General features: G+C 50.6%; 1 protein-coding gene across 1 annotated transcript in view; it reads right to left on the minus strand.

Moving 5' to 3' along the window:
* LOC111972940 (midasin) overlaps positions 1-24474 on the minus strand; it is a 46354-nt gene that overhangs the window by 13357 nt on the left and 8523 nt on the right. The window contains 55 exon segments of the mRNA XM_070446554.1: positions 183-366; positions 498-681; positions 816-977; positions 1200-1324; positions 1535-1629; positions 1979-2074; positions 2775-3013; positions 3234-3516; positions 3783-3944; positions 4073-4742; positions 6254-6366; positions 6537-6942; positions 7145-7359; positions 7645-7812; positions 7974-8097; positions 8333-8576; positions 8671-8884; positions 9088-9208; positions 9455-9615; positions 9910-10043; positions 10167-10273; positions 10486-10615; positions 10757-10870; positions 11015-11244; positions 11404-11603; positions 11834-11982; positions 12129-12337; positions 12419-12535; positions 12715-12874; positions 13238-13505; positions 13830-14093; positions 14278-14367; positions 14466-14654; positions 15109-15216; positions 15345-15542; positions 15689-15811; positions 16112-16320; positions 16674-16871; positions 17060-17317; positions 17550-17679; positions 17836-17974; positions 18161-18291; positions 18522-18660; positions 18860-18998; positions 19494-19628; positions 19803-19944; positions 20033-20179; positions 21753-21961; positions 22094-22272; positions 22970-23121; positions 23293-23400; positions 23510-23657; positions 23761-23874; positions 23982-24078; positions 24225-24369. Of these exon segments, the coding sequence (XP_070302655.1) occupies positions 183-366; positions 498-681; positions 816-977; positions 1200-1324; positions 1535-1629; positions 1979-2074; positions 2775-3013; positions 3234-3516; positions 3783-3944; positions 4073-4742; positions 6254-6366; positions 6537-6942; positions 7145-7359; positions 7645-7812; positions 7974-8097; positions 8333-8576; positions 8671-8884; positions 9088-9208; positions 9455-9615; positions 9910-10043; positions 10167-10273; positions 10486-10615; positions 10757-10870; positions 11015-11244; positions 11404-11603; positions 11834-11982; positions 12129-12337; positions 12419-12535; positions 12715-12874; positions 13238-13505; positions 13830-14093; positions 14278-14367; positions 14466-14654; positions 15109-15216; positions 15345-15542; positions 15689-15811; positions 16112-16320; positions 16674-16871; positions 17060-17317; positions 17550-17679; positions 17836-17974; positions 18161-18291; positions 18522-18660; positions 18860-18998; positions 19494-19628; positions 19803-19944; positions 20033-20179; positions 21753-21961; positions 22094-22272; positions 22970-23121; positions 23293-23400; positions 23510-23657; positions 23761-23874; positions 23982-24078; positions 24225-24369 (9675 nt within the window).

Consider the following 24474-nt stretch of genomic DNA (forward strand, 5'->3'; position numbering starts at 1 on the left):
TCTTTGTGGATAGCGATACTGGTCCAAACTGTCATTTTATGAGTCAGAACAATAATGTTTTTGTGTCAGAACAGAACACTGATGTTGATACCATAGTATACATGGCATATTGACATTGTATATTATTGCCACTCGTCTGTGTGATGCGAGTGATTGGGGATAGAGGGTGGTTTGTACTGCACCTGTAGGTCTCTGGCCTTGCCAGGGAGGGCGTTCTTCAGGGCATGGTGAAGCCTGTGCAACGGGGTGTTCTCTTGGTTGGCATCCACACTGTCCAGGCTGGCACTGCCGCCCTGCTCCATCAGTGCCGGGGCACACGGCCCGCTCAGCGCTGCCTCAAACTTCTTCACGAACTTAAACAGGGTGCTGGGAAACCAGAGTGGTGGATATTGTTATGTATTTACTGGATGGGGATCAAGGGCCAAATGGTATGGTGTAACGGTCATTTTTTAAATAAACAAGAAAATGAGGATCTTTTATTAAACAGGCAGTCTTACCGATGGGTCTTGTCCACCGACTGTTTGATGGACCAGAAACTGACGTCGTTCCACTTGGAGATCTTCACAAAGTCCTTGAGCTCCTTCTCAATGGGCTGGCGGAGCTGAGTGACTTTGGTCTGGATACATTCTGAGAACTGTGTGTAGTACTTGTGCAGATTCCAGAGGAGACTGCAGAGAGGTTCTGTGAAAGCAGGAAGGAGTTCCTAGTCAGGACTACATCTGCATGTTTGAAAAGGTGAACACCAAGTCAACGGACATAGCGCAGACTACTGTGTGTCTGTAAAGTATGTGAGGTGACGCTGGGTTGGGTCCCACCTTTTCCGTGCTGGCTGGGGGCCAGGAGGAGGTGGCAGTGGAAGCTGAGCAGCATGGCCAGCCGCGTGTGGTACTCCCCTAGGGTGGAACCCTCCATGAAGGCCTGCAGCGTGGACGACACCGTGGACAGGGACAGACTCTCCAGAGACAGATCGCCCTCTACTGGAGACAACAGAGGACAGGGAGAGTTAGCTGGCTAATACTCCAGTGTTCATTAGGGCATGCAATGGAAAACGCTTCAAAACATTTTTTCAACAGAAACCCCCCCAAAATGTTGTTTCTTATTGGACAGGTCCAGGTAGTCCCTTCCTGTTTAAGTCCGTTTACTTCCGTTCGGTACCTTATGAATGTGACCCAACATTTTCATGGATGTGCAATAGGTACCTGTGCTGGTGTCCATCCTCTGCTCCTCCAGGTACCTCTCAACCAGCTGGTAGAGGGAGAACCAGTGCTTGGTGGATCTCTCTGTGTGACGCTTCAAGGCGTTGTCCAGACTGCTGGACCAACAGCTGTTGATGCGTAGAAAGAAAGAGAATAGAAAGACCTTAAAGTCTCGCGGGTTGTGGGAAACCACATCCATTTTTCTCCCATAGTGTCAACATGCATGCTAACTGCTACAAACACTACAATAACTCCAACAGGAAATGATATTATATACAAAAAAAGGTAACAGTATTACAACCAGGAGTATAACCCTGCCTGCCGTTTCTGGTCCTTACTTGATCTCCAGTTTGCGCCACTGGATAATGAGGTTAGTGACAGGCTCCAGCTCCCTCCTCAGAGAGACCTTGCGGCTGGCGTTGTTCTCCCAGTCCTGAGGAGGGCAAAGGGGCTGAAGTTAGAACAGGGTTATAGGGCCATTATAGGAAGATATGTCCCAAATGGCACCCTATTGCCTTTATAAGGCACTACTTATGACTAGGGCTCAGGGCTATAGGGAGACATCTGGGGAGTGGGTATGGAGCCCAGTCGGCTCGGGGATTCAAACCAGCGACCTTTCCGTTACTGGCCCGACGCTCTTAACTGCTAGGCTACCTGCCGCCGCTGGATAGCCTGGTCACAGGTCTGTTTGTACGGTTCTCGCCAACTCCTATGGTCACGACAGCACAAACATACTGTATCTTGGACCAGGCTAAGAGCGGGAGCATAACAGCAGGACGCACCTGGGCTTTGCTGAGCAGGATCTCCAGGCCGTTGAGGAACTTGGCCAGTGGGCTGGCCAGACCGAAGCCCATGATCCTCTCCATCACCACCGTCAACTGGAACAGAGAGACAGACACAAGCTCAGCAACACTAAACTCCTGAATGCTTACTTACGCTGGTGGCAGGATGCATTAGCCTTCCGTTAGGTTCTTATTTTATCAGAGTAAATAACTCACGGACACTAGAGAAGCTTAACCAAGTTGAATTCTTCCCAAAAGGGTCGTGACAGCTGTAATTCAGACAACCAGACATTTCTCACCATCACAGGTATATATATATATATATATCCCACTTAAGACACTCCTCCTTCTCTCCAATCCTTACATCTTATGGTTAAACAGGAAGAGGGTAGTAAAACCTTTATTACTCCCTTCAGGGGATCTGACCTGACCTCCTGACCTCAACCCCTCCTTCGCCGAATCCACAGATGTTCATCTGCTTCCCGTATAGCAATCCTTTGATCTCCGTCCACCCAGCACATTCCACAGCCACTCGGTCTTTCTACAGATCTCAGGCCTTTATATACTATGCGTCTGATCTATCGTGTCTTTAATATCTCACTGTTCAAAATATTCGAATCCAACACTTATGTTAAATTTCTCTCTTGTGAAAGCCGTATGTTCCGCACGGGAATTAAGTAATAAGTAATATTCATTTAAAATAGCACTCAACTACTAAGATCAGCGAACCCTCACTAGGGGATATGAGCTACGAGACACTTATAAGCCCATAGGTTGGGTCACTCATGGCTCTTACCTGCACTAGGGCGGGGTGCTCGGGCCAATCCTCCAGCCTCTGTCTGACGGCCAGGGCCAGCTGTTCTAGTACAGGCAGACACATGCGGGCCTCGCTCATGTTGGGCTGCTGGTAGAAGTCATAGGGCCCGTCTGGCTGGAGGGTCAGGCCCTCGGGCCCCGGGGTCCCCTGGACAGTGTTCTGGAGCAGGGCGCTGAGGAGCAGCTGGGTGCCTGTCATCTGCTGGTCCATCTCAGAGTCTGAGGGCCACATGGGGGAAATACCGTTTTAGACAAAGTCGTAATGTCTTAACACAGCAAACAGTAGAGTTAATGGAAATATTCTAAAGAGAAAAGCAGGATTCAGTTAAATCATAGGATAACATACCTGTAGGCAGGGCTTAAAAGTCCCGACACCTCTCAATTTCAGATTTTGTGTAGATATAAATACAGACATGGCATGACTAAGTGTACTACCCACCCATGAGATGGTAGAAGCGTGAAATCACAGGGGCTGTGGTCTGATAGGAGGAGACCAGAGCTCGGATGTGATCTCCGCTGTGATTGGCTGGAGCACTGGCCTGGTACCACAGTGATTGGGTGTAGCCCAGACAGAGGCGTTGATGGACCTGTACCACAGTGTTCATACAGGCTGGAGACAGGCAGCCAGCTTCGCTGGGATCTTCTATCACTTCCTCCTCCTCTGGCTCTCCCCTGTCTGCCGGTCCTTCCAGACTGGGCTGGGCAGTGATGTCAGAAAAGTCCTGAGGAGAGAGAGAGAGAGAGAGAGAGAGATAAGAGAAAGTGAGAGAGAGAGGAGAGAAAGTGAGAGAGAAAGTGAGAGAAAGTGAGAGCGAGAGAGAAAGTGAGAGAGACAGAAGAGAAAGTGAGAGAGACAGAAGAGAAAGTGAGAGAGAGTTAGAGGAGGCAGGTTGTTTACGGTTGCAAAAGTTGACTAGGTGATAGTGAAATGTAACAAACTAAAGAGAGATTACATTGGATCCATTGGCTAGCCCTGAAGTGACTGTACCTTGTTAAACTGGGGGAAGCAGCGTCTGAAGTCCCTCTCCTCTTGCTCGTCCTCGCTCAGGCCCGTTCCGTGGAGTCTGCTGCGGTGACGGTACAGACTGGCCTCGAGCTGCTCTCTCTCCCGCGCACGTCTCTCCTGCTCGTCCCACTCGTTCACCAGAGCCTGGACATATCGCATGACAAACAACATGAACACTGGTTGGTCCACCTGACTATCAATCAATAAAATCAACAAATGCCAATCAAAAAGTCAACATCCAATGTTATCCAATCAAAACGTGTGACGCCCACCTGACAGATGTGTCTGAAGAGTTTGAGTGTGTCCTGGCTGAGCTGGCCTGTGGAGAGGGCGTGACACTGCAGGTACAGCAGAGCGTTCAGGAGTAACGTCCCTGGCTCTGGGACCACGTGATCCAGGTCCTGCTGGGGTAAGAGCTTCCCTAGGCCCCTCAGAACATCCATGCAGCCCCTGGAGCACAGGTAGTCTGCCCTGGCTAGGTAGGAAGGCATGCTGGGGGACACAGAGGGGAAGGCCAGCAGGCAGGACACCAGCTTGGGCAGGCCTGGAATCGGGGTAAGGGAAGAGGCCACCTCGGATGCCACCAGTCTCATACCATGCCTCAGCTGGAGGATGGCAGTCCTCAGGGGCCCCACTACGTCAGGGTACAGCGGGTATTCCTCCGCCAGCCTCTGGGCGAAGCGGTGCTGCGAGGCCTGCCACACGGCCTCCTCCTTCAGCAGGCCCTGAGTCCCCGACCTGGATTTGGTGCCGCTCCCCTGGAGGGCCTTGAGCAGGTGGGAGAGCAGATCCTCTATGGAGGCCGGCTGGCCTATGCTGCAGAGGTAGTGCTGCAGCTCCTGGAACAGCCTTCCGTACTGGGGATCGTTGGGCCTGCAGGCCTGCTTTCTGGAGAGCTCTGCTATCTGCTCCTTCACCTGCTGCATACGGATCCACAGGTACCTGCAGAAACATCACAGAGACAATGACGTTTAGAAAGACCCTATCTGGCAAAAAACAGTCAACCAGAACTATCTGATCAACAACTGTAGCCAATACATAGTACATGTGTTTTACGTCAGACACAGTGAGTTCTTCTGTTATTGTGTATGTTTTTCACCTGATGCGAGGATGCTGGAAGCCATCGGTGGTGCTGCTCTCCTACAGCTCAGCTCCAGTCAGCAGCTGAGAGGACAGACTGCGTCCTCTCCACTCCTCCTGCAGCAAAGCCAGCTGGGAAAGAGAGGCAGAGGCACCCTCAACTTCACATATAGGGGAAGAGAATGACACTCTACTCCAATGTTTAAAAAGAGAAGAGACTGTTGATATCTCCCATCTCCCCTACTACCATACAGTGTTAACAAGATAAAAGAGACAGTAGCATTGACAGTGGCCCACCTCCTCCTGGGCGTAGTCCAGCTTGTAGGCCCTCTTCACGGCCGGGTCGAAGATGGTCTGTGGGGTCCAGGTCTTAATCTGCAGCAGGCCCATGTTGACCCAGAAGACCCCNTCTCCTGCTCGTCCCACTCGTTCACCAGAGCCTGGACATATCGCATGACAAACAACATGAACACTGGTTGGTCCACCTGACTATCAATCAATAAAATCAACAAATGCCAATCAAAAAGTCAACATCCAATGTTATCCAATCAAAACGTGTGACGCCCACCTGACAGATGTGTCTGAAGAGTTTGAGTGTGTCCTGGCTGAGCTGGCCTGTGGAGAGGGCGTGACACTGCAGGTACAGCAGAGCGTTCAGGAGTAACGTCCCTGGCTCTGGGACCACGTGATCCGGGTCCGGCTGGGGCAAGAGCTTCCCTAGGCCCCTCAGAACATCCATGCAGCCCCTGGAGCACAGGTAGTCTGCCCTGGCCAGGTAAGAGGGCAGGCTGGGGGAGATGGAAGGGAAGGCCAGTAGGCAGGACACCAGCTTGGGCAGGCCAGGAATGGGGTTTAGGGAGGAGTCCACCTGGGATGCCACCAGCCTCATGCCGTGCCGGAGCTGGAGGATGGCGGTCCTCAGTGGCCCCACCACGTCAGGGTACAGCGGGTACTCCTCCACCAGCCTCTGGGCGAAGCGGTGCTGCGAGGCCTGCCACACAGCCTCCTCCTTCAGCAGGCCCTGAGTCCCCGACCTGAATTTGGGGCCGCTCCCCTGGAGGGCTTTCAGCAGGTGGGAGAGCAGGTCTTCCACAGTGGCCGGCTGGCCGATGCTGCAGAGGTAGTGCTGCAGCTCCTGGAACAGCTTGCCGTACTGGGGCTCGTTGGGCCTGCAGGCCTGCTTCCTGGAGAGCTCTGCTATCTGCTCCTTCACCTGCTGCATACGGATCCACAGGTACCTGCGGACACAGAGACAATGACGTTTAAAAAGACCCCATCTGGCAAAAACCAGAACTATCAGTGGCCAAATGCATAATATATTGCCATGGTGTCTGTGGACACGTTGAGTTCTGATACTGTGGACGGTTGTTCACCTGATGCGAGGATGCTGGAAGCCGTCGGTGATGCTGCTCTCCTCCAGCTCAACTCCCGTCAGCAGCTGAGAGGACAGACTGCGTCCTCGCCACTCCTCCTGCAGCAAAGCCAGCTGCGAAAGAAAAGGAAGGGTCACTGTAGACGTCACATATAGGGGAAGAGAATGACACTCAACTCCAATGTTAAAAAAGACCAGAGACTTAATATCTCCCGTCATTACTACACTCTACTACTGTACAAGGTTGAAAGGGCTAAGAGACTGCTGCATTGACAGTGGCCCACCTCCTCCTGGGCGTAGTCCAGCTTGTAGGCCCTCTTCACGGCCGGGTCGAAGATGGTCTGTGGGGTCCAGGTCTTAATCTGCAGCAGGCCCATGTTGACCCAGAAGACCCCGGAGCGGACCAGCTGGCTGAAGCCCTGGACGCGGATGGAGCCCTGGACCCTGTTCTGGACAAACTGCTGCAGGCAGGTGAGGAGGGCGTCCAGCAGGCCTTCGGGGAGCAGGTTGGAGGGCAGGAAATCCCTGAGGGCGGTCTGGACCTCCTGGGCAGCTACCAGAGGGTCCTGGTCGTCCACCAGGCTCTCGCAGGTCTCGGTGTAGCCCTCCTGCAGCCCCGGGGGGAGCAGCTCTGACAGGGACTGTAGCTGCCTGCGCAGCACCACGCCCTGCAGCCGCAGGTCAGTACTCCTGAGAGAACCAACAGAGAGGGTGAGACAGAGATAATCTAGCCGAGTCAAATGGATATTAATAGATATACACCAAAACCATAGATTGTTGATATAGGTAGGGTTAGGACTTTTCCTATTGATAGTGTCAGCGTTCTATATGTCGTTTGTGGTGATTCCTCTCTATAAGCCTGAGGTGCATGTGTCTTCTCCAGTGCGTGTACCTGAACTCGGCCAGGGCCGGAACAGCCATGTTGTCCCACAGCACGGCGGTAACGTCTTGGAGCTGCTCGGTCCTCTCCCTCCACTCCCCCAGGGTGACCCGGGACGAGGATAGGAGGGACCTCCCCGTGGGGTCCCAACGTCCCCCTGTCTCGCTGCTGCTAAGAACCCCTAACATGCACCTGGACCACACTGCTTTGCTCAGCATGTCAGGACCCTAGAGGTGACGCAAGGAGAGTGAGTGAACGCGTCTGTTATGGAATACTCAAATTCAACTAAATCTCGTCCACCAGCCGGCTCTGTATGTGGTAGCAACTGAGCCTGGGGACAAGGTTAAGAAGTAACATATTGGAATCAGAATGGCAGGAAATTGAATTAAATTCAGTGATGTAAATGGGTCCAAATCCTAATGCACAAATCAACATCATTGACATCAACACACATTGAGATTGTTTTGGCAAGCTATGAGCCTCTCTAATATCATAGATGTTACATTAGCTACCATTTTTCCAGGTCCCAGAGGTGACTTGGATGATATCATCTGGCCCTCGGGACACAGGGGGTCCCACTTCAGCCAGCGCTCGGGGTCAGCGGTCACACTGCTGCTCCACAGGGCTGACAGGGCCTCCGACAGCAGATCACACCACACAAACTGCAGCTCCTCCACAGGCTGGGAGGGGAAATGCAGGCAGGCACCACAGTCAACAACACATGACACAAAACCACATCTTCTGTTCTGTTTTGAGGCACAGGTACAGGGATGTCCTCTTGAAGGACAATACAACAACACGATCAATCAATTATACTGTGTAAACTGGATGAACCACTGACCCGGTCACTGCTGAGGAGGAACCAGAGGGGCTGGAGCTGGCTGACGTTCATGGGGGTGGACTGGAGACAGAAGCGCAGGTGTTGGGAGACCTCACGACGCAGGCTGTCCTCTGACTCCCTGTCCCTGTGGGCAAAAGTCAACACTAGTTAGTTATCGGTACAACAACATGACACAACAAACTTATTTTTGATGGCATTATTGCTGCTTTCGTGTCAGGTTTCTAATATGCCAAAGGTGATACATTTGAAACGCTAGATACTTTCAGGCATGATTCAAAATCTGACTCAGTCAAGCGAGATAATCCTCCATCCGTCATGAATGTACTTCCTCCATTGACCCGGTTTGGCCGTTCTCTTACCCCTGTGTGAGAGCCAGCTGCAGCAGGTCGGTGCTGAGCCGGAGCTGGTTGAGTACGGCCAGCTCCTCCATGAGAGGCCAGAGCTGGGCCCTGCGGCTGAGCTGCTGGAGCACCTCTCTACAGGGAGGGGCGCTGTCCCCCTGGTCCCCCTCGTCATGCATGGAGGGGCGTACCTCCAGAAGGCCGCACGAGGTCATGTGATCCTGCTGCTGCTGGACGCACGACACCAGCCTCTCTAGGACACCTGGGGTCAGGATAGAATGGAATAATGAATAGTTAAGACAGATGCAAACACTGAAAGATCGACACATAGACACTTCACTGCAGCACCAGGTTACCGGAGTTCTGGGGCTCTAGCTGGTTGTTGGCTAGCAGGACCAGGCCCCAGGCTTCTAGCAGTCTTTCCTTGGTGTCCAGGCCCAGGGCGGCTCCCTGCAGGCGGACCAGCTCCTGTCTCCACAGGGAGGCTGTGTTGTCCAGCCTCAGGTCGCCCACGTCCAGGGCCCTGCTCAGGACCCTCAGCTGGGAAGCACACTCAGCCACAGACTCCAGCTATGGGAGATGGAGAGGGAGACAGCTTCATATAACATGGACGATCTCCATGAACTCTACCCGATGAAGGTGTCTGACAAATACCGTTATGCAATGTTTTAACTTTTACAATAAATCATATATCACTTGAATGACAATAACAGTTAGGGCAGTGTAAAGGTGTTTGTCATAGTGGATTGAATGCTCTCTCCCTTCCTCTGTACCTTGAATGGAAGGGGTTTCCCCAGCGTCTTCTGGATCCCCTTCAGGGCGGTGGCCACGGTAACAGAAGTGGACAGGACGGTCTGGATGGCAGCCGACACCGTCTGGAGCTCCTGCTGACCACTGGAACAGCAGGGCAGCACAGGGTTGTTGTCAGTCATTACATTGCAGCCAGAAAACACAAAGTCTGCCTCCCAAATTGCCTATATTAGTACGCTGACTCCGGTCAAAAGTAGTGGACAATGTAGGGAATTAGGTGACGCGACAACTTTTACTGTCAAGTCAAGGTGTTTGATTCTAATGTCCAGAAAGTCCGTCGGAGGATTCGAATACTGACTCCTGGGTAAAAAAAAGGAAGGCGTCACTCACTCATGGGTGCCATCTCCCAGTAGCAGCTGTGGCAGCCGGAGGATGAGGTGTTTCTGGACCCACTGCCAGTGTAGCGAGAGGACCGACACTCCCTGGGAGTCGGCAGGCAGCGAGTTACACACCTGCCAGAACCGGTCTCTCCACTGCAGCAGCTGCAGGATCTGTGGACAACATAGATCCGTTAATTACCATCATTCTATTTTATTCCGTGGTGGACACACACACACAACACACACACACACACACACACACACACACACACACACACACACACACACACACACCACACACAACACCACACACACACACACACACACACACACACAACACCACACACAACACACACACACACACACACACACCACACACCAAGGTTAAGCCAAGGTTGACGACGGTTGCTGAATGAGAGAAACTAAAATTGCAACTGCAATGACTTGGACGGTATTACGACGAACCTCGAACATGAGGTGGTCAGATATGTAGGGTTGTCCAGTCTGCACGGCCTGCAGTGTGAAGGCGTCCCACAGGTCAAAGAAGGAGCGCAGGTGCATCAGCACTGGGTGAGGCAGACGACCAATGTCCACCGTCCCTTTAACGGTCGAAACAAAACACCATCAATATTAAAACATTCATATTTCCACAGTCCCCCCCCAATTACTATATACTTGACCGAGGACTTCCCCTGGGTTTTGTTCAACATGGTGTACTGTACCTTTGGAGAAAGCAGTGGCCAGCCTCAACGCGCTGTTGTGTGCTGATGTCTTGATAGCACAGCTTCCCACCGCGGCCCTCTCCTCTCTGTCCGTCAACAGTATGATCCTGTTAAGACGCACATCACACCCAGGTTACTCAGCCACCGATGTAAACCCAGCCCCTAAACATCCAGACTACCGGACGGAGGTTGAAATGCCAAATGGCTCCCTATATATAAGAGGCACTAGTTTTGACCAGAGCCCAATATGCCCTGGTCAAAGAAAGCTGTGCACTATATAGGGAATAGGGTCCAATATGGGACACAGCCGGACACATACCTGTTGGCCACTGCGTTGAGAGCCTCCATGAACTCCATGTACCTCTCCTCGTCCTCAAAGTTGCACGTGTTGGCCAGAATGTCCAGGTACTGCTTGTTCCAACGCATGTCCACCAGAATCCTGTAGTCATCTAAAAAGAACAGACATGCCCATTAACGTCAATTGTGCAATTTGTGAAAAGGGATTGTTTTGATGGGAGATATGGTATGTAAGATCTGTGCAAAAGAGCTTGGAGGGTGTTCGGAAATCTAATTGAGTTAGTTTAGCCTACCTGTGCTGTGTGGCTGCAGCAGCTCAGTGAGGCACTTCCCCTTCACAGTCAGCTTGCTGCTGAACAAGGCCTTCAGAGCTCTGTTCCCTGCCTCCAGCTGCACCAGTGCCACCTCTGAAACAACAAACGGATCTCAGAGTAGTCCCCTTGACACAAACAGTAACATACACCAAACGCACACCCCTGGTAGGTAGCAACAAAGCTCCAAAAAGGATTTAAAAAAACATAGGAATAAGGGCAGTGAGTGGATCTCCCTACCAGGGGCGTGCTTGTAGCTCTTGGCTAGGCTGGAGAGCCAGGCGGTGCGGAGCATCCAGTCGGAGTGCGAGGCCCTTTCGATGAGCAGCCTGACGGCGGTGGGTAGCAGGCGTAGGGCGTCACCATCCTCCACCAGGTCCACCACGCCGCCGGAGAACACCAGACCCTCGTGCAGCGCTGTCCCGCTCTGAAGCGCCCTCTGGAGGTCACACAGGCTCAGCGGACGGCTCCTGGTGACACACGCACAGACACACGTCAATCCAAACGGTAGCATTATAGCTACAATAAGACCCGGTAAAACTCTGGGTCCTAGTTCTAATCTGTTTTTCCAGGCCTTGTCATATGATCAGTAAAAACTCCTGGCCCGACCTGTGACCTACGAGTCTCACCTCTTGCCCTGCATGCTGAGCGTGTTGAGGCAGAAGGAGAGGACCTGTCCGTCGCGGAGGACCGAGGAGAAGCAGGAGTCCTCCGTGGAAAGCAGGGCGGAGGGGAAGCCGTCGGGCCACACCCCGGCACACAGCAGCCCGCTGCCCCAGTCCTCTGTGTCCAGGATGGACAGGCGACGCTCAATCACCTCCTGGGCTTGCTGGAACAAAACAGAGCAGGGGACAAAACATGTCAAGCTTATAAAGAAGATAGAATATAAATATATGAGAATAGAAGTCGTATTGGACAGTGGGATGTCACTACATAAATCTAGACTGGTCGCCGGGGTATCCTACATCACAGAGTAACAGGGAGAGGCTGATTGGCTGAGGGTAGCGGTGACAGTTTCATACGGTGGTCTATAATAGACATGGTGGTGTTGGTTGGTACCTGTTGGCTGGCGTTGGTGCGTTGGCAGAGGGAGTAGGCCTCCCCACAGGCGTGCTGTAGGGCACTGGGCAGGTCCACCCCTCTCTGCAGCTGGCAGGACAGGAGGGCTGCAGCGTGGAGCAGGGAGGAGACGCATGACGCAGGGGAGTCTGGGTGGACAGAGAGATTCATATCAGATGACTCCTTCTATGGATACCTTTGATTTGGAAGAAACAAGCAACGTGCCAACCCCAGCTGATATCTAACTGATATCCTCCATCTTTTGGAGAGGTTTCGCTCAGTGCCCAGGGCTTACCCCAGATGGTAGCTTTGATGTCGGTGTGTATCTCGATCAGCAGGTCACACACACAGTCTCCGGTCACCCCGGCGGTGTGGAGTACAGTCTTCAGGTCCAGCGTGTCCCAGCAGACCCCCTCGTGTTCCCCTGGGATGTAGATCTCCACACCTCGGTTCCTCATGGCTCTGGAGATCGCTCCATGGATTGGGTCCATGGTCAGGAACAACCTAAAGCAGATGGGGAGACGTGATGAGACTGGACTATTCAAACAGAGTGTGTGTGTGTGTGTGTAACCTTTTGTATTGTACCTGAAGTTGGGGTGTGGGGTGATGGAGGGGGTGGTTCCGTCGATGACCCCGCGCTCGTTGATGGTCAGACAGCCGCCGGGCTCCAGCAAGGCATTCAGACGGTCCAACACAGAGGGACTTAACACAAACAGAAACACAACAGCCATTTACCACATCTCTACCATCTGCAACACACTCTGGTGGCATCCTGCATCAGACCAAGGGTTAACACAAACCAAGGGGTTCAGGAACTACCTGTAAATATAACGGTATCTTCTCCTTCAATGTGATCATTTCAGATGCAGGCCATTTCTCACCTGCAGAAGTTGACGTTGTCCATGAGCAGCCAATCCCCAGCCTGCAGGGCCTGCACCAGCATGCCGTCCAGCCACTCAAAGCCTCCGTTACTCCAGCCGTCCTGCAGCTGGGCCAGACGCTCCTTCAGCAGGGTGAAGTCCATCTGCAGCTTGGACATGTCTGGAGAGAGAGGGTGGGGACACAGAACATAGAGTTTACACTACTCACCCAGAGTTTATCACATGTAGACGGGTAGATATTTTCCTCGAGCAACGATACGTGCCGTGAGCAAAATGCTATGGTTAGTTTCCCCACAGCCCCTGTGTACAACGACCCAGTGTACAACGACCCAGTGTTGCCCTTCTTTACTACTTGCTTCAAACATTTCATTAATCAACTACTCATACACTGTCATCATGACTCTCGTGATCTTCTGTTCCAGAGGGAGCTGCCTGGCCCTGACATGACCTCAAGGAAGATGCACTTGTACCTTCCTGCCCGTTTGTGTTCTTCAATCAAAATAAAGTGTCAAATATACCGTACCCGTGAACACCTTGAGTTTGGTGTTGAGCTTCTGCAGCAGGAGGATGATGACCTCCAGTTTGTTGAGCGCCTCCGAGGTCACCGCCCCCCCGGTCCTCTCCAGCCCCTCCTCCTTCAGCCGGCGGTAGAACAGGCTCCAGGTCTTCAACAGGAACTCGGTGTCCTGCACCCCCGCTCCGTCCAGCGACATCAGACCCCGCCGCGTCACCATGGCGACGATGTAGTCCACGTTCTCCAGCACCTGCTGCCAGGGCCGCACGATGTCCACCTGGAAAGAGAACGGACCCAACTCGGTACTCTGGAAAGGAAAACGGGAGCCCACCCGACCCGTGCTGCAATCCCAACTCAACCAGCACTATAACTCAACACTCAATACTACGAGCTCACAAACGCTACAAAGAACTTACCCGTACAAAGAAGCATTTATAGTGTGCGTGTTTGACTAAATTGCAGTCGGACTGCACAGAATCACTGATCTACAAATCCCCGTGCATTCTGAATTACTACTCATTAGGGGTCTTGATCACATAACTACTCTGCTCATCGCCTTGCTCAAACGGATCCTCTCAAAAGTCTATCTGTGATTGGTTACCTGCTCGAACCCTCCCAGCAGCTCGGTGGTGTCCATGGCGCTGTTCATGGCCATGACGCGGAGGCGGTGTCCGGTGAGCAGGGCCAGGAGGCGCACCAGGCTGGTCTTCCCGCTGGCCGTGGGGCCCACCAGCACCGCCATCCAGCCCATCTCCACACACTTCATCAGGGACTCCAGGGGCCGCAGCGCCTGGTGGGTGATGGACAGAGGAGGGTCCAGGGCCACAGGGGCACCTCCGCTACGCTGGAGCACAGAGAAGCCCACCTGGATGAGAGGGAGAGAGGAGGACAAGGAGGAACAGAGAAGAGGGTCAATTCACTTTCTCGATAATTGGCTCTGAATGACACCATTTTATCAGTACAATCAAAACATTTCTTGATAATATCTTCCAATAATAATAATAATATCTTTCAACCGAAAATTGGATGGAGTTCGCAACATGACTGACCTGCAGATTGAGTGGAGTGATGTGGAATTGTCTTGATCCGGTGTAGGGCTCAAAGTCCTCACCAAACACCTTCCTGAACACAGACAGCACCTGAAGACAAAAACACGTCAAGAGATAAAAAAGGAAGTTTGAACACAACCCCACTGAGTAAAGGTGCTACATATGTACAGGAGTTGTAGTCTACATACCTGGGCTTTGTCTGCCTCGGTCCTCATCCTATCAGCGTACACCAACCCCACATGCTGACCCGGGTTGAAGAACCCTGGCGATTGGTCGGCCTGCATCAGCTGACACCAGCGGAACATGTCACGCAGGTTGAACTCCCAGGGGCCTCCTCTCTGACCCCACTTCCTCTCCACAGACACCTCATGGACCAGCTGTGAGAAAATAAGCGTTTTTTTAGGGGAACAGAGTTAAGGAATATGAGTGGCTGGACAAAATGGTGTTTAAGACAGCAAAAACGGACTAGGAGAAATATGGTGGCCAACAAAGAAATGGGGGGGGGGGGCTCAGTTACTTCATGACATTACAGGTGGAAAAGACAAAAACAGAATTGATTCTCTATCAAACAAGTCCTCAATATAAATCAGAGGGACTATAGTGACCCATTTGACAAGGACAACGTGTTTTTGGGTCACTTTGCCATGCACTAATGGCACTAAATGTGAGGAACATCGGCCGCAGCTCTACAGGCTGGCGGGCATTGTCCTTGGCTGTGAGGTCAAATATGGACACATGTCACCTCCCCAACGGTCACAGAGAGCCAGAAAAAACGAAAGAGTTGAAAAGGGCTGAAGGGGGGAGTCAGTATAACAGGACTGCTCTACCTACCCGGTTGTTGAACTGCACCATTTTAGAGATGATCTGATTGTCAATGTTCGGGAAGATGGAGTCTCCAATGAATTCCATGTCCTCACTGGTCAGTTGATCCACGAACACCTGAGAAAATAGGTGAAATGTCAGTTTATTTCCCCCCCAAATGACAAAAATATTTTCAAATCAACCATAATATTTATTCAACGTATCATTACATAATATATCTAAAACACTGGCTCTTTATCACTTACCTGAGTGAATCTGTTGAGGAAGGATTTGGGCAGGCCCTTGCGCCCCCCTCCTTGGGTGAAGGGGTTCTGGCAGCCAAAGAGCTTGGTCTTCTCGTGTTGTACCTGGAAGCTCATGCCCAGCTCTGGGATGTAGATCTCAGCACGGTGGTCAAAGCAGGCGTTTAACCCCTCCAGGACCGACTGTGATGCCAAGTTTAACTACACAGAAAAATAGACGTGTCATAAAATCGCATTCTTCTCCAAAACGTTTCATTTATATCACCTAAAACAACACAAATTCAAGTAAGTTTATACAAATGTCTATTTGCTGGGGAGTTAATACAAAAAACTGTGAGAGCCCCCACCTCATCCAGGACAATCCAGTGTCCAGCCTTCAGTCCAGCCAGGAGAGGGCCATCCCGCCATGCAAACTCTCCCCCTTTTCCTCCCTCCACAGGCAGGTCGGTCCCAAACAGGTCTGTCACATCCTGTCAGGAAAGGATATGACATCGTACATAGGTTAAAAGTGCTTCCACTTGTCCATTACTGTGTTGTTCATTTCTTGCTCATTTAATTTCACAATCTCATGAATTTATACCAGTACAACGATATGACAACATGTACCAGAAGTTGAAAGTTCAGAAATGACATAATAATACTATATGGTATACACATATACAAAATATGAATCCAGAAACTTTATGTAGCATTTGAAATTGGCATAATCATAGTAAAGCCTTCTATATTAACACAAGAGCCCCAGTGAAAGTTAGTGAACAGCATCTTACAGTCTGCTCAGAGAGGTTGATCCTGACCAGGTGGTTCCCAGAAGCCTTTGCCAGGGCGGCCACCAGGCTGGTCTTGCCCACTCCAGGGGAGCCCTCCAGCAGCACAGGTCTCTGCAGCTTCAGGGCCCGTAGGAGCCTCTGGGCGTTGACCGCTGTAGTGCCTGCGGCTATGGCATAGTCAGTCAGGCTCCTGCTTTCCCTCTCCGGGCCTGATCAGAATAAAAGGACGAAAAGCGGATGGAAAAAGGAAACAAAATCAATGAAAAAGGTAAACATTTTACATTTACATTTAAGTCATTTAGCAGACGCTCTTATCCAGAGCGACTTACAAATTGGAAAATTCATACATATTCATCCTGGTCCCCCCGTGGGGAATGAACCCACAACCCTGGCGTTGCAAGCGCCATGCTCTACCAACTGAGCCACACAGAAACTGAAGGATGTTTTACAAAAACAGATCCATTAAACCACACGCTCCAGTCTTGCTTCCTATGGCACCCTATATAGTGTACTACTTTTGACCAATGGCCCATGCTCTCGTCTAGGGTCAAAGTGTCCCCACCTGAGGGGATGTAGAAGGGGTCGATGCCAAAGAAGTCGTCCCCCCAATGGGGCTCCCTGGACAGGCTGGTGTCGTAGACCCTCAGCGCGTCTAGCATCTCCTGGTCCAGCTTGGTGATCCCACCCAGTTTGGTACGCAGGAAGCTCAGACAGGCCCTGCGCGCCACCAGGGCGTTCTCCGCAGCAGACGACGTGGTCCCTGTGACATCATAGGAGGGACGCGTGAGATTAAACAATTCTAGTAGTTACTAAGCCTCTCACAATAGCAGCCAGCGTCTTCCACATGCTGTGTATTCTAGCATGACATAAGCAAAACAAAATCTGGCACCGGATAATTTGCTGTTGTAATTCCACACATCAACAACAGTCTGCGTCCCGGTGACTGACCTGAGCCGATGCCGTCCACGTAGACCAGGCACGCTGCGTGGATGAAGGCGGTGACTGTGTCCAGCCGGAGATCCCACTCGGCCTCCTCCTCTCCCTCGTCCCCCATGGTCATGAAGCCGTCGGCGTCTCGCTCACACACCAGGTTGAGGAAGTTGACCCAGGACAGGATGTCCCTGACGCTGACCACGCAGCGCCGCCCAAAGTCCTGGTTGGTCAGCCAGTCGATGAAGTCCAGCATGAGCTCGGCGATGTGTCCTCCTGGGTTGGGGGTCAAAGGGTCATGGTGAGAGATGGCCACAAAAAGGAAGTAAAACGGATATTGAAAGTACTGGTGCTAAATAACACAGAGGGTGCAACACATTTGAAGCAAATCACAACCAAAACTGGAGAAGATTATATAAAATATGCGGTCAGACTATTCTAGCCTATCAAATGCTAGTCCTAGATGAATAGCTGTATTACGTCTGTGGTGTGCGGAGGAGAGGAGTACCTTGTTGGTCGCTATCGTCCAATGAGAGGCCAGTCCTCAGGTTGTGCTGGATGATCTGCACCAGGTCACTGCGGCTGTTACTCTGGGGGCACCAGATCTCTGTGAACCTGTTCCTCAGTGCAGGTGAGAGCTGGACACACACACACACACGCACACGCACACGCACACGCACACACACACACACACGCAGAGAAATGTTAACAAGTTGGACTGATCATCAACCTAACAAACAAACGTGCTTGTGGTCCTTTAGGAGCAGAGTTGGAAAAGAATATAGACTGTTCACCTCCTTCTTCCCGAAGTCTCCCCCAGGGTTCATTGTGGCTACCAGGCGGAAGTTCTGCCCTGCTGTAATCACCTCCACGTCGTCGTCATCGCCACTTCCTTTCTCTGCCAGCACCAGAGACTTCTCCGTCTCTAGGACACTGAGCCAATCAGAGAGCAGGGTCAGAGCTTAGAGGTCAATGCTATCTAATGAAGTGCTATACGCTAATTCTTGTGAGGAAGCGGCTCTATTCCCATATCCACACTAGCATTCCATTTAGAATGAAGTCATGTATTGGGGAAGGATTCTATTAGTGCCGATATTGGAACATAGTCAGGGTGTGTACCTGTTGAGTCTCTCCAACACAGAGTCGTCAGCCAGGGAGATCTCGTCCATGAGGAACACCCCTCCCTCTCTCATGGCCAGGACAAGGGGCCCGTCGTGCCACTCAAACAACCTGCCGTCCTCAGCGTCCGCCTGTACCAACACACAACGACAGGAGGGGGTCAGTGGGACCGCATTATCTGTTGCATTATCATTTGTGACTGCATTATCTATACCAATACAGCATCACTTTATTTAATTGATTTTTTACCTCAATGAATAAGTTAAAAATGCCTTATGAAGAGTTTATGACGGCTTCATTCAGCCTTATACGTTCATAGTTCATTTAGATTGTGCCCAATATCAGTGTGGTGTCCATCTACCTGCTGTGTCCCAGTGTGTCTGACAGGACGCAGGCCGCCCAGGAAGTCAGACGTCTCCATGTGCAGGTGACAGTTGAGGGAGAAGAACTTCTGTCCGGCCAGCGCAGCAAAGAGCTGGCAGATGGTGGTCTTACCGCACCTGGGGAGGGGGGAGAACTTACGTTCAAACTGACCTGTCATTCTGGAGGCTAATACTTTAACGTAGTGGCTTCCGGATAAGTAGACACAGAGACTCGTCGTTCTGTAGGTACTACTGAGCCATTCACTTCACCATGCTTGCTTTGGAAATTATATTTCTAATTAAAAATGGACAATCAGGGACTCCGTATGAATCGTACCCAGTGTCCCCCACCAATAGAACGGACTCCCCGAAACGCAGGGCCCGTCCCACCAGCACGGCCAGTCTCCTCATCCCCCGCGTCCACACCACGTGACGGAACTCCTCAGGCACTCCCGCGATGCTGTCCACGGACGGACCTGCCAATCACAATAACCCAGATTAATTCTTCGGACACACTGACCAATAAAAGTGGCCTACTAAACTTGATTGAAATCATTCGGGTACGTTACGCAAAGGGAGGTGGTGTCATTCCAGTTGAGATGGACAACGCCACGTGACACACATTCCATCCACTTCACACTCAATATTCATGTTCACACACTATTGTCCCCAAATAATGGAGAACAGTGATATATACACCTCGTGTTCTCAACATCTGAAGTACATATTGAGTGCGTACAACCGCGGGTAATCTGTGGTTCCTCTTACATGCACTCACAGGACACCGCCTTTATATTGAACATTCTCCATACCACATTCTGCACTTTTGACATTATAGTTTTAGTTGAATGCTTTCCTGTGTCGTTGACACTCTCCTCCAATATGAATTGGCTGTGAACGAACAGGGTCATGCACTCAGTTGGGTTGTGGTTCAATTGTTGTCTGTGTGAACCAGGCTCTGCTCTACTCACTAAACTGTGTGGTGAGCTGCTCCTCTGAGAACAGGTTGTCAGGGTTCACCGTCCTCTTGAAGTGTTTCTCCAGGATAGACTGGATGGTAGCGGCCTCCTCTGGCTTCCTCACTCGCCCAGCCAGCAGCATGAACCCTGATAGAGAGAGAGCGAGAAAGAGACAGGGTTTGATTACATTATATGAAGTGGATGTGTCATCGACACAATCAAATTGAAAAAAATGTAAAAAAGAGCACGGACAAAGCAAGAGACAAAAAACGAAAATGTGCATTTTGCATAAGATAGGGGTGTGATTCGATTGGGCCTTGCCATCATCAGCTAAATGCTGCAGCCAATCGCGGGAGGCGTCCGTCTGCTCCTCCAGCCGATAGCGGTCGGCCCAGCGGAACAGATCTCTCAGGGTGATGAAGCCATGTTTCCCAGCAAACACTGTGGATCCCCTGCGAAGAGACTACACACACACACACACAACAGCTTTACCTTAATGCCAAAAGCAATGAGTTAGCATGTGAAAGGGAGGTCAAATATGTGACACTCACCTGGAGATCCTGCATGACCTTGACCAGCTTGGAGCAGTAGGATGGAGGAAGACTACATCTCTGCTGGAGGATGGTCTCTAGCTCGTCACTGGGCAACTCGTCAAAGTGAAGCTCCACAAAACGATTCCTGAAGGCCCTGGACAGCACCTGACGGGGGGTAAGATTACATTGCAATCAATGAGACTCGGCCTGTCAAACTACGCTGCAGCGTTTGTGTTTGACACTCTTTTTTGTTGTAGATTTAGTCCAGTCTTACGTCATTCTGACTAAAATATCATGTCTTTCAATAATGATTTAGTCTAGTTATTCCATGTGCACAAACATACATAGCCTTGTCCTTGTCCAACTGCATAACATCCTATTCTCTTCCCAAAAGCAGAAATATGACTAACATATATAAGAATTATATATTCCGAATTCAGCTGAGATACTGCACATTGCATACAAAACAAACAGGGACACACAGAAGAGAGTGAGAGCAAGAGTGTCCCCTGTAATCGAGTCCGAGTCACCAATGGTCGGTCGAGTCACGAGTCCCTATCTCTGAAGTCCAAGTCCCAGTGCTCGAGAAAGTGATTTACCCAGTCAGATATAGTGAAGTGGCTAGAGGGATTTAGTCGATAAATTGCTTACTATCCCTTTACCTTTATTTTTGTGCCACTAAATGTTTTTATGTAGGCTACCGGTAATGTTACCAGGGCCACGTTCTTTGCTAAATATTCTCAAACGTTGCAGATAGAAATCCCATGAATAGAGCCAAAGTTGTTCCGTATTCAACATGTCAGAAAGCATATTTCTATCTGAACATTCCAAAACGTGGGGTCCTGCTGAACGCGTCTTGGGTTAGCCTACGGGCTAGAATTAGCCTAAGGGGTAGAATCAAGATGTTTTCTCTGAGGAAAAGAGGGAGATTTGGCAGCATAACCTGGCTATGAAATTCAGTGGGGAAAGTAGGAGGGTTGAGCGAGACTACAAATTCAAAGACCGCCTACTTTTATATACTCAAGGGAGAGAAAAACATAGCTACACTGTTGTTTTACTATTAAACTCAATGCTGCTATTGTTTTGAATTTTGTAAAGCAGCTTGTGTTTAACCCGGCAAAGGGTAGTTAACTAGAAGGCTGGTGGTGACTGGTTAGCTACGGGGAAGCAAGACAGTCGCCTGGCGATGTGTATAATCGGAGGCGGAGCCTGTCTGCCCACACTCCTCGCTTGCTCCTCCGCAGCTCACCAGCTGATGTACAGTAGGCTGTGTGTACCAGGTGTGGCGTGTCCTTCTCACTGCTGAACAAAACTGCGCTGCGCATCAGGGCTGCTAATATTAATATTGTGCTTATCACTGAAAAGCTCTCAATCTCTCTAAAAACTATTGTCCAGTCTACTTAGTAGTCCGATTTTAGTTAGAGACAATTTTGACTCGTCTCATTTTAGCCAACTGAAATTAAAAATCTATTCTGTTTAGTTATAGTTTTTTCTGGGTCTATTTACTCAGTTATAGTCTTGTCAATTGCCACAAAAAAAAGCGTGTTTGACAAATATTCTTGTCACTATTTTTGTTGATGAAATTAAAACTGCTACACTATCACTATCCCGCTTTGACTCTCTTAAGGGAGAGATCACATCGTACTCAGTGAGAAAATCTGTGTGCTTGCTTGAAATAACCAAACTACACTATCCCAATTGAATCTTAATATCCCACTATGGCCTGAGTGACGCGTACCTTTCTGCCTCCGTAGAAACCAGGAGGATTCTGGGTAGCGAACAGCATGAATCGGGGGTGAGCTTTGACCACTTCCTGTGTCTCTGCGACAAACAGCTCCCTGTTGTCGTCCAGCAGTCTGTTCAGGGCCTCCAGGACGTCTGTAGGGGCCAAGTTCAATTCATCTAAAATGATCCAGTAGCCTTTTCTCATGGCGTCAATCAGAACGCCTATAGGGGAAGCATACACAGAGAGACACACACAGAGAGAGACACACACAAGACATTACACTGTGATCATGAACAGTGTTTACTACAGGCTGTGTGAGACACTGCAGGGCCACAGCATGGAACAGGCCGTACCCTCTTTGAAGACCAGCTTGCCCCTGCCGTCAGAGGAGTAGCAGCCCATGTACTCCTGGATGTCTGTGTGCTCGTGGTTGTTGATCCTCACACACTGGTTCCCCGTGGCGGCCGCTATCCACCTGATCAGGCTGGTCTTTCCCACCGATGTCTCTCCTTGGATCAGGACCGGGTGGCTCCTGAAGAACAAACAGAAATACATAAACACAACACTTCTACTAGCGTTTGGCACCGTCTGCTTGTAGTGGTGTTCCACTGTGCAATTCCTGGAAGAGGAGTTGATTGATTTTCCTTGGCCTCGAGAGTAGAGGCCATGGCTGTGTCCCAAATGGCGCCTAGGGTTTTTGTCAGAAGTAGCGCACTACGTAGGGAACAGGGTGCCATTTGGGATGCAAGCCCACGTGTCCAGAGACGACTGAATTAATGAAGGGCAGAGAAACAATCAAGCACTTAGTGGGGACGATTGACCCGTGTGGTGCGGGCATGGAAACACGCAACAACGTGCGAAAAACCAGTCATGTCGTATCTATGGCAGCAGCGAGTGATGACGCAACTAATATTTCGCTAACACAACTCGTGTGACGCTCAGGTTGACAACACAATTCCCCTTTAAAGAAACAGAATCAACCCTGAATACAGCAGTCAGATAGTGGCTACTATGACTAGGCTCTTCCAGTGCCATCAGTTTTATAGGACTTTAAAAAAAAAAATCCCCCATGTAATGTTAATGCGGAAATAACATGGCTGCCATAGAACGTTGACGTGTCATGTAAACGCATCACAACGCAGAAACTTCATTGGCCCAACTAAATAAATGGTTCTGGGCGCCACGGTTATTGACTAGGTTGATTGACGGCAGCAGGTCGGTTTTCCTACCCGGCGGACACCACCCTGGCCAGGTCACGCAGGTTGAGCTTGACGGAGGTGGTAAGAATGTAGCTGGGGTCCAGGGCTGGCTCCATCTCCCCCTGGGAAACCCAGTAGCCTTCCATCTGGATGCAGGGCCGCCCAGTGGGCTCCGGGATGGGCTGGGGGAAAACACACAGATCAGGAGACACGGCTCACTCATGAACTCATGATTAATTAAGCATTTGAAATGACCCCAGATTCTGCCTTTTAAAATGTTCAAAACACTCAGAAATCGTCATGCATAAATGTCTTCTGACCTAATTAGTCATTGTACGGGACTGCTGTTTTACCTGCTTCAGACACCTGATGTTTCCCCCCATGATGTGTTGACACACCAGTTTCTGGACCATGGGATGGGAGCTGCGGTCCAGCTGGGTGAGGAAACTCAGACAGAAGCCCTGGAGAAAGACACCAATGGAGAATCTGGTGACGTCTGAACCTCTGGTCCCATCTAAATCAATGATGTTACTAAGGATATCAACAGTGACAGAGCCTTTGGCCTCTTACCTCGTAGAGAGAGCGCTGGACGCTGTGGCAGGGGTTGGCTGCCACGTACTTCAGCGCCCTGCAGAGGGTACGCAGGCTGTAGTGGGGATGGTGTCCTGTCCCATCCACCAGCTTGGAGGTAGCCTCCTTACGCACCGCCAGGTAAAAGCTGCATCAACAAAATAATCCAATCAATATGACATTCGACGTGATTTTGTGGGAACTTCACGAGCCACGTGATGGCTACGACAGTCTGTGTTCTGACCCCTGACCTTATGATGCCGTTGATGACTTTTTTATTAGGGTTCAATCCTTTCAGGTAGTCAGACACCAGGATGAGCAGGTCTCCCTCATTCTCCAGCTCTTCCACATACAGCTCAGTGAACCTGGGAAAAGACAAAGGTTACAAAGTCAAACCACCATCAGTATGGGTTTGTCGGTAAGTTAAAGACATTTCAGCCCCACACCAGGCCTGGTTCTCGCATGTTCTCACCTGTTTCTGATGCCCAGGGGCAGGTTCCTCTTCCCCACGTCAGTCGCTGGGTTCATGCAGGCAAAGAGACGGAAGTCTGGATGGCGAACCAGGGGCTCTGTGCAAAAAAAGTTTTATTCTGTCAGCATCAAAGTGATTTCCAAGGTCATGATCAACTAATAACTTTATGACCAAAATCATGTCATTTATTACATGTAATATAATAGTGTTATAATGTGCTATGGAGAGCAGTGGGAGCCTCACCAGTGTCTCCGCGGTCCAGCAGCACCAGAGAGCCAGCGGTGCCCTCCAGCAGGCCACTCAGACACTCCAGGGTCTCTGCTGCAGCCAGATTCATCTCATCCAGCAGGATCCACTCTCCTTTCTTCACCGCCTGGGCCAGAGTCCCCTGTGGAAAGATAGACACAGACACACAGAGTTTAGCATCATAATAACAGGTTGGTGAGCAACAGGGATGTGTAGCGTGTGTGTGTATAAGAAAGGAGAGGCTTTA

The sequence above is a fragment of the Salvelinus sp. IW2-2015 genome, linkage group LG14, assembly GCF_002910315.2.
Source record: "Salvelinus sp. IW2-2015 linkage group LG14, ASM291031v2, whole genome shotgun sequence".
Lineage (NCBI taxonomy): Eukaryota > Metazoa > Chordata > Actinopteri > Salmoniformes > Salmonidae > Salvelinus > Salvelinus sp. IW2-2015.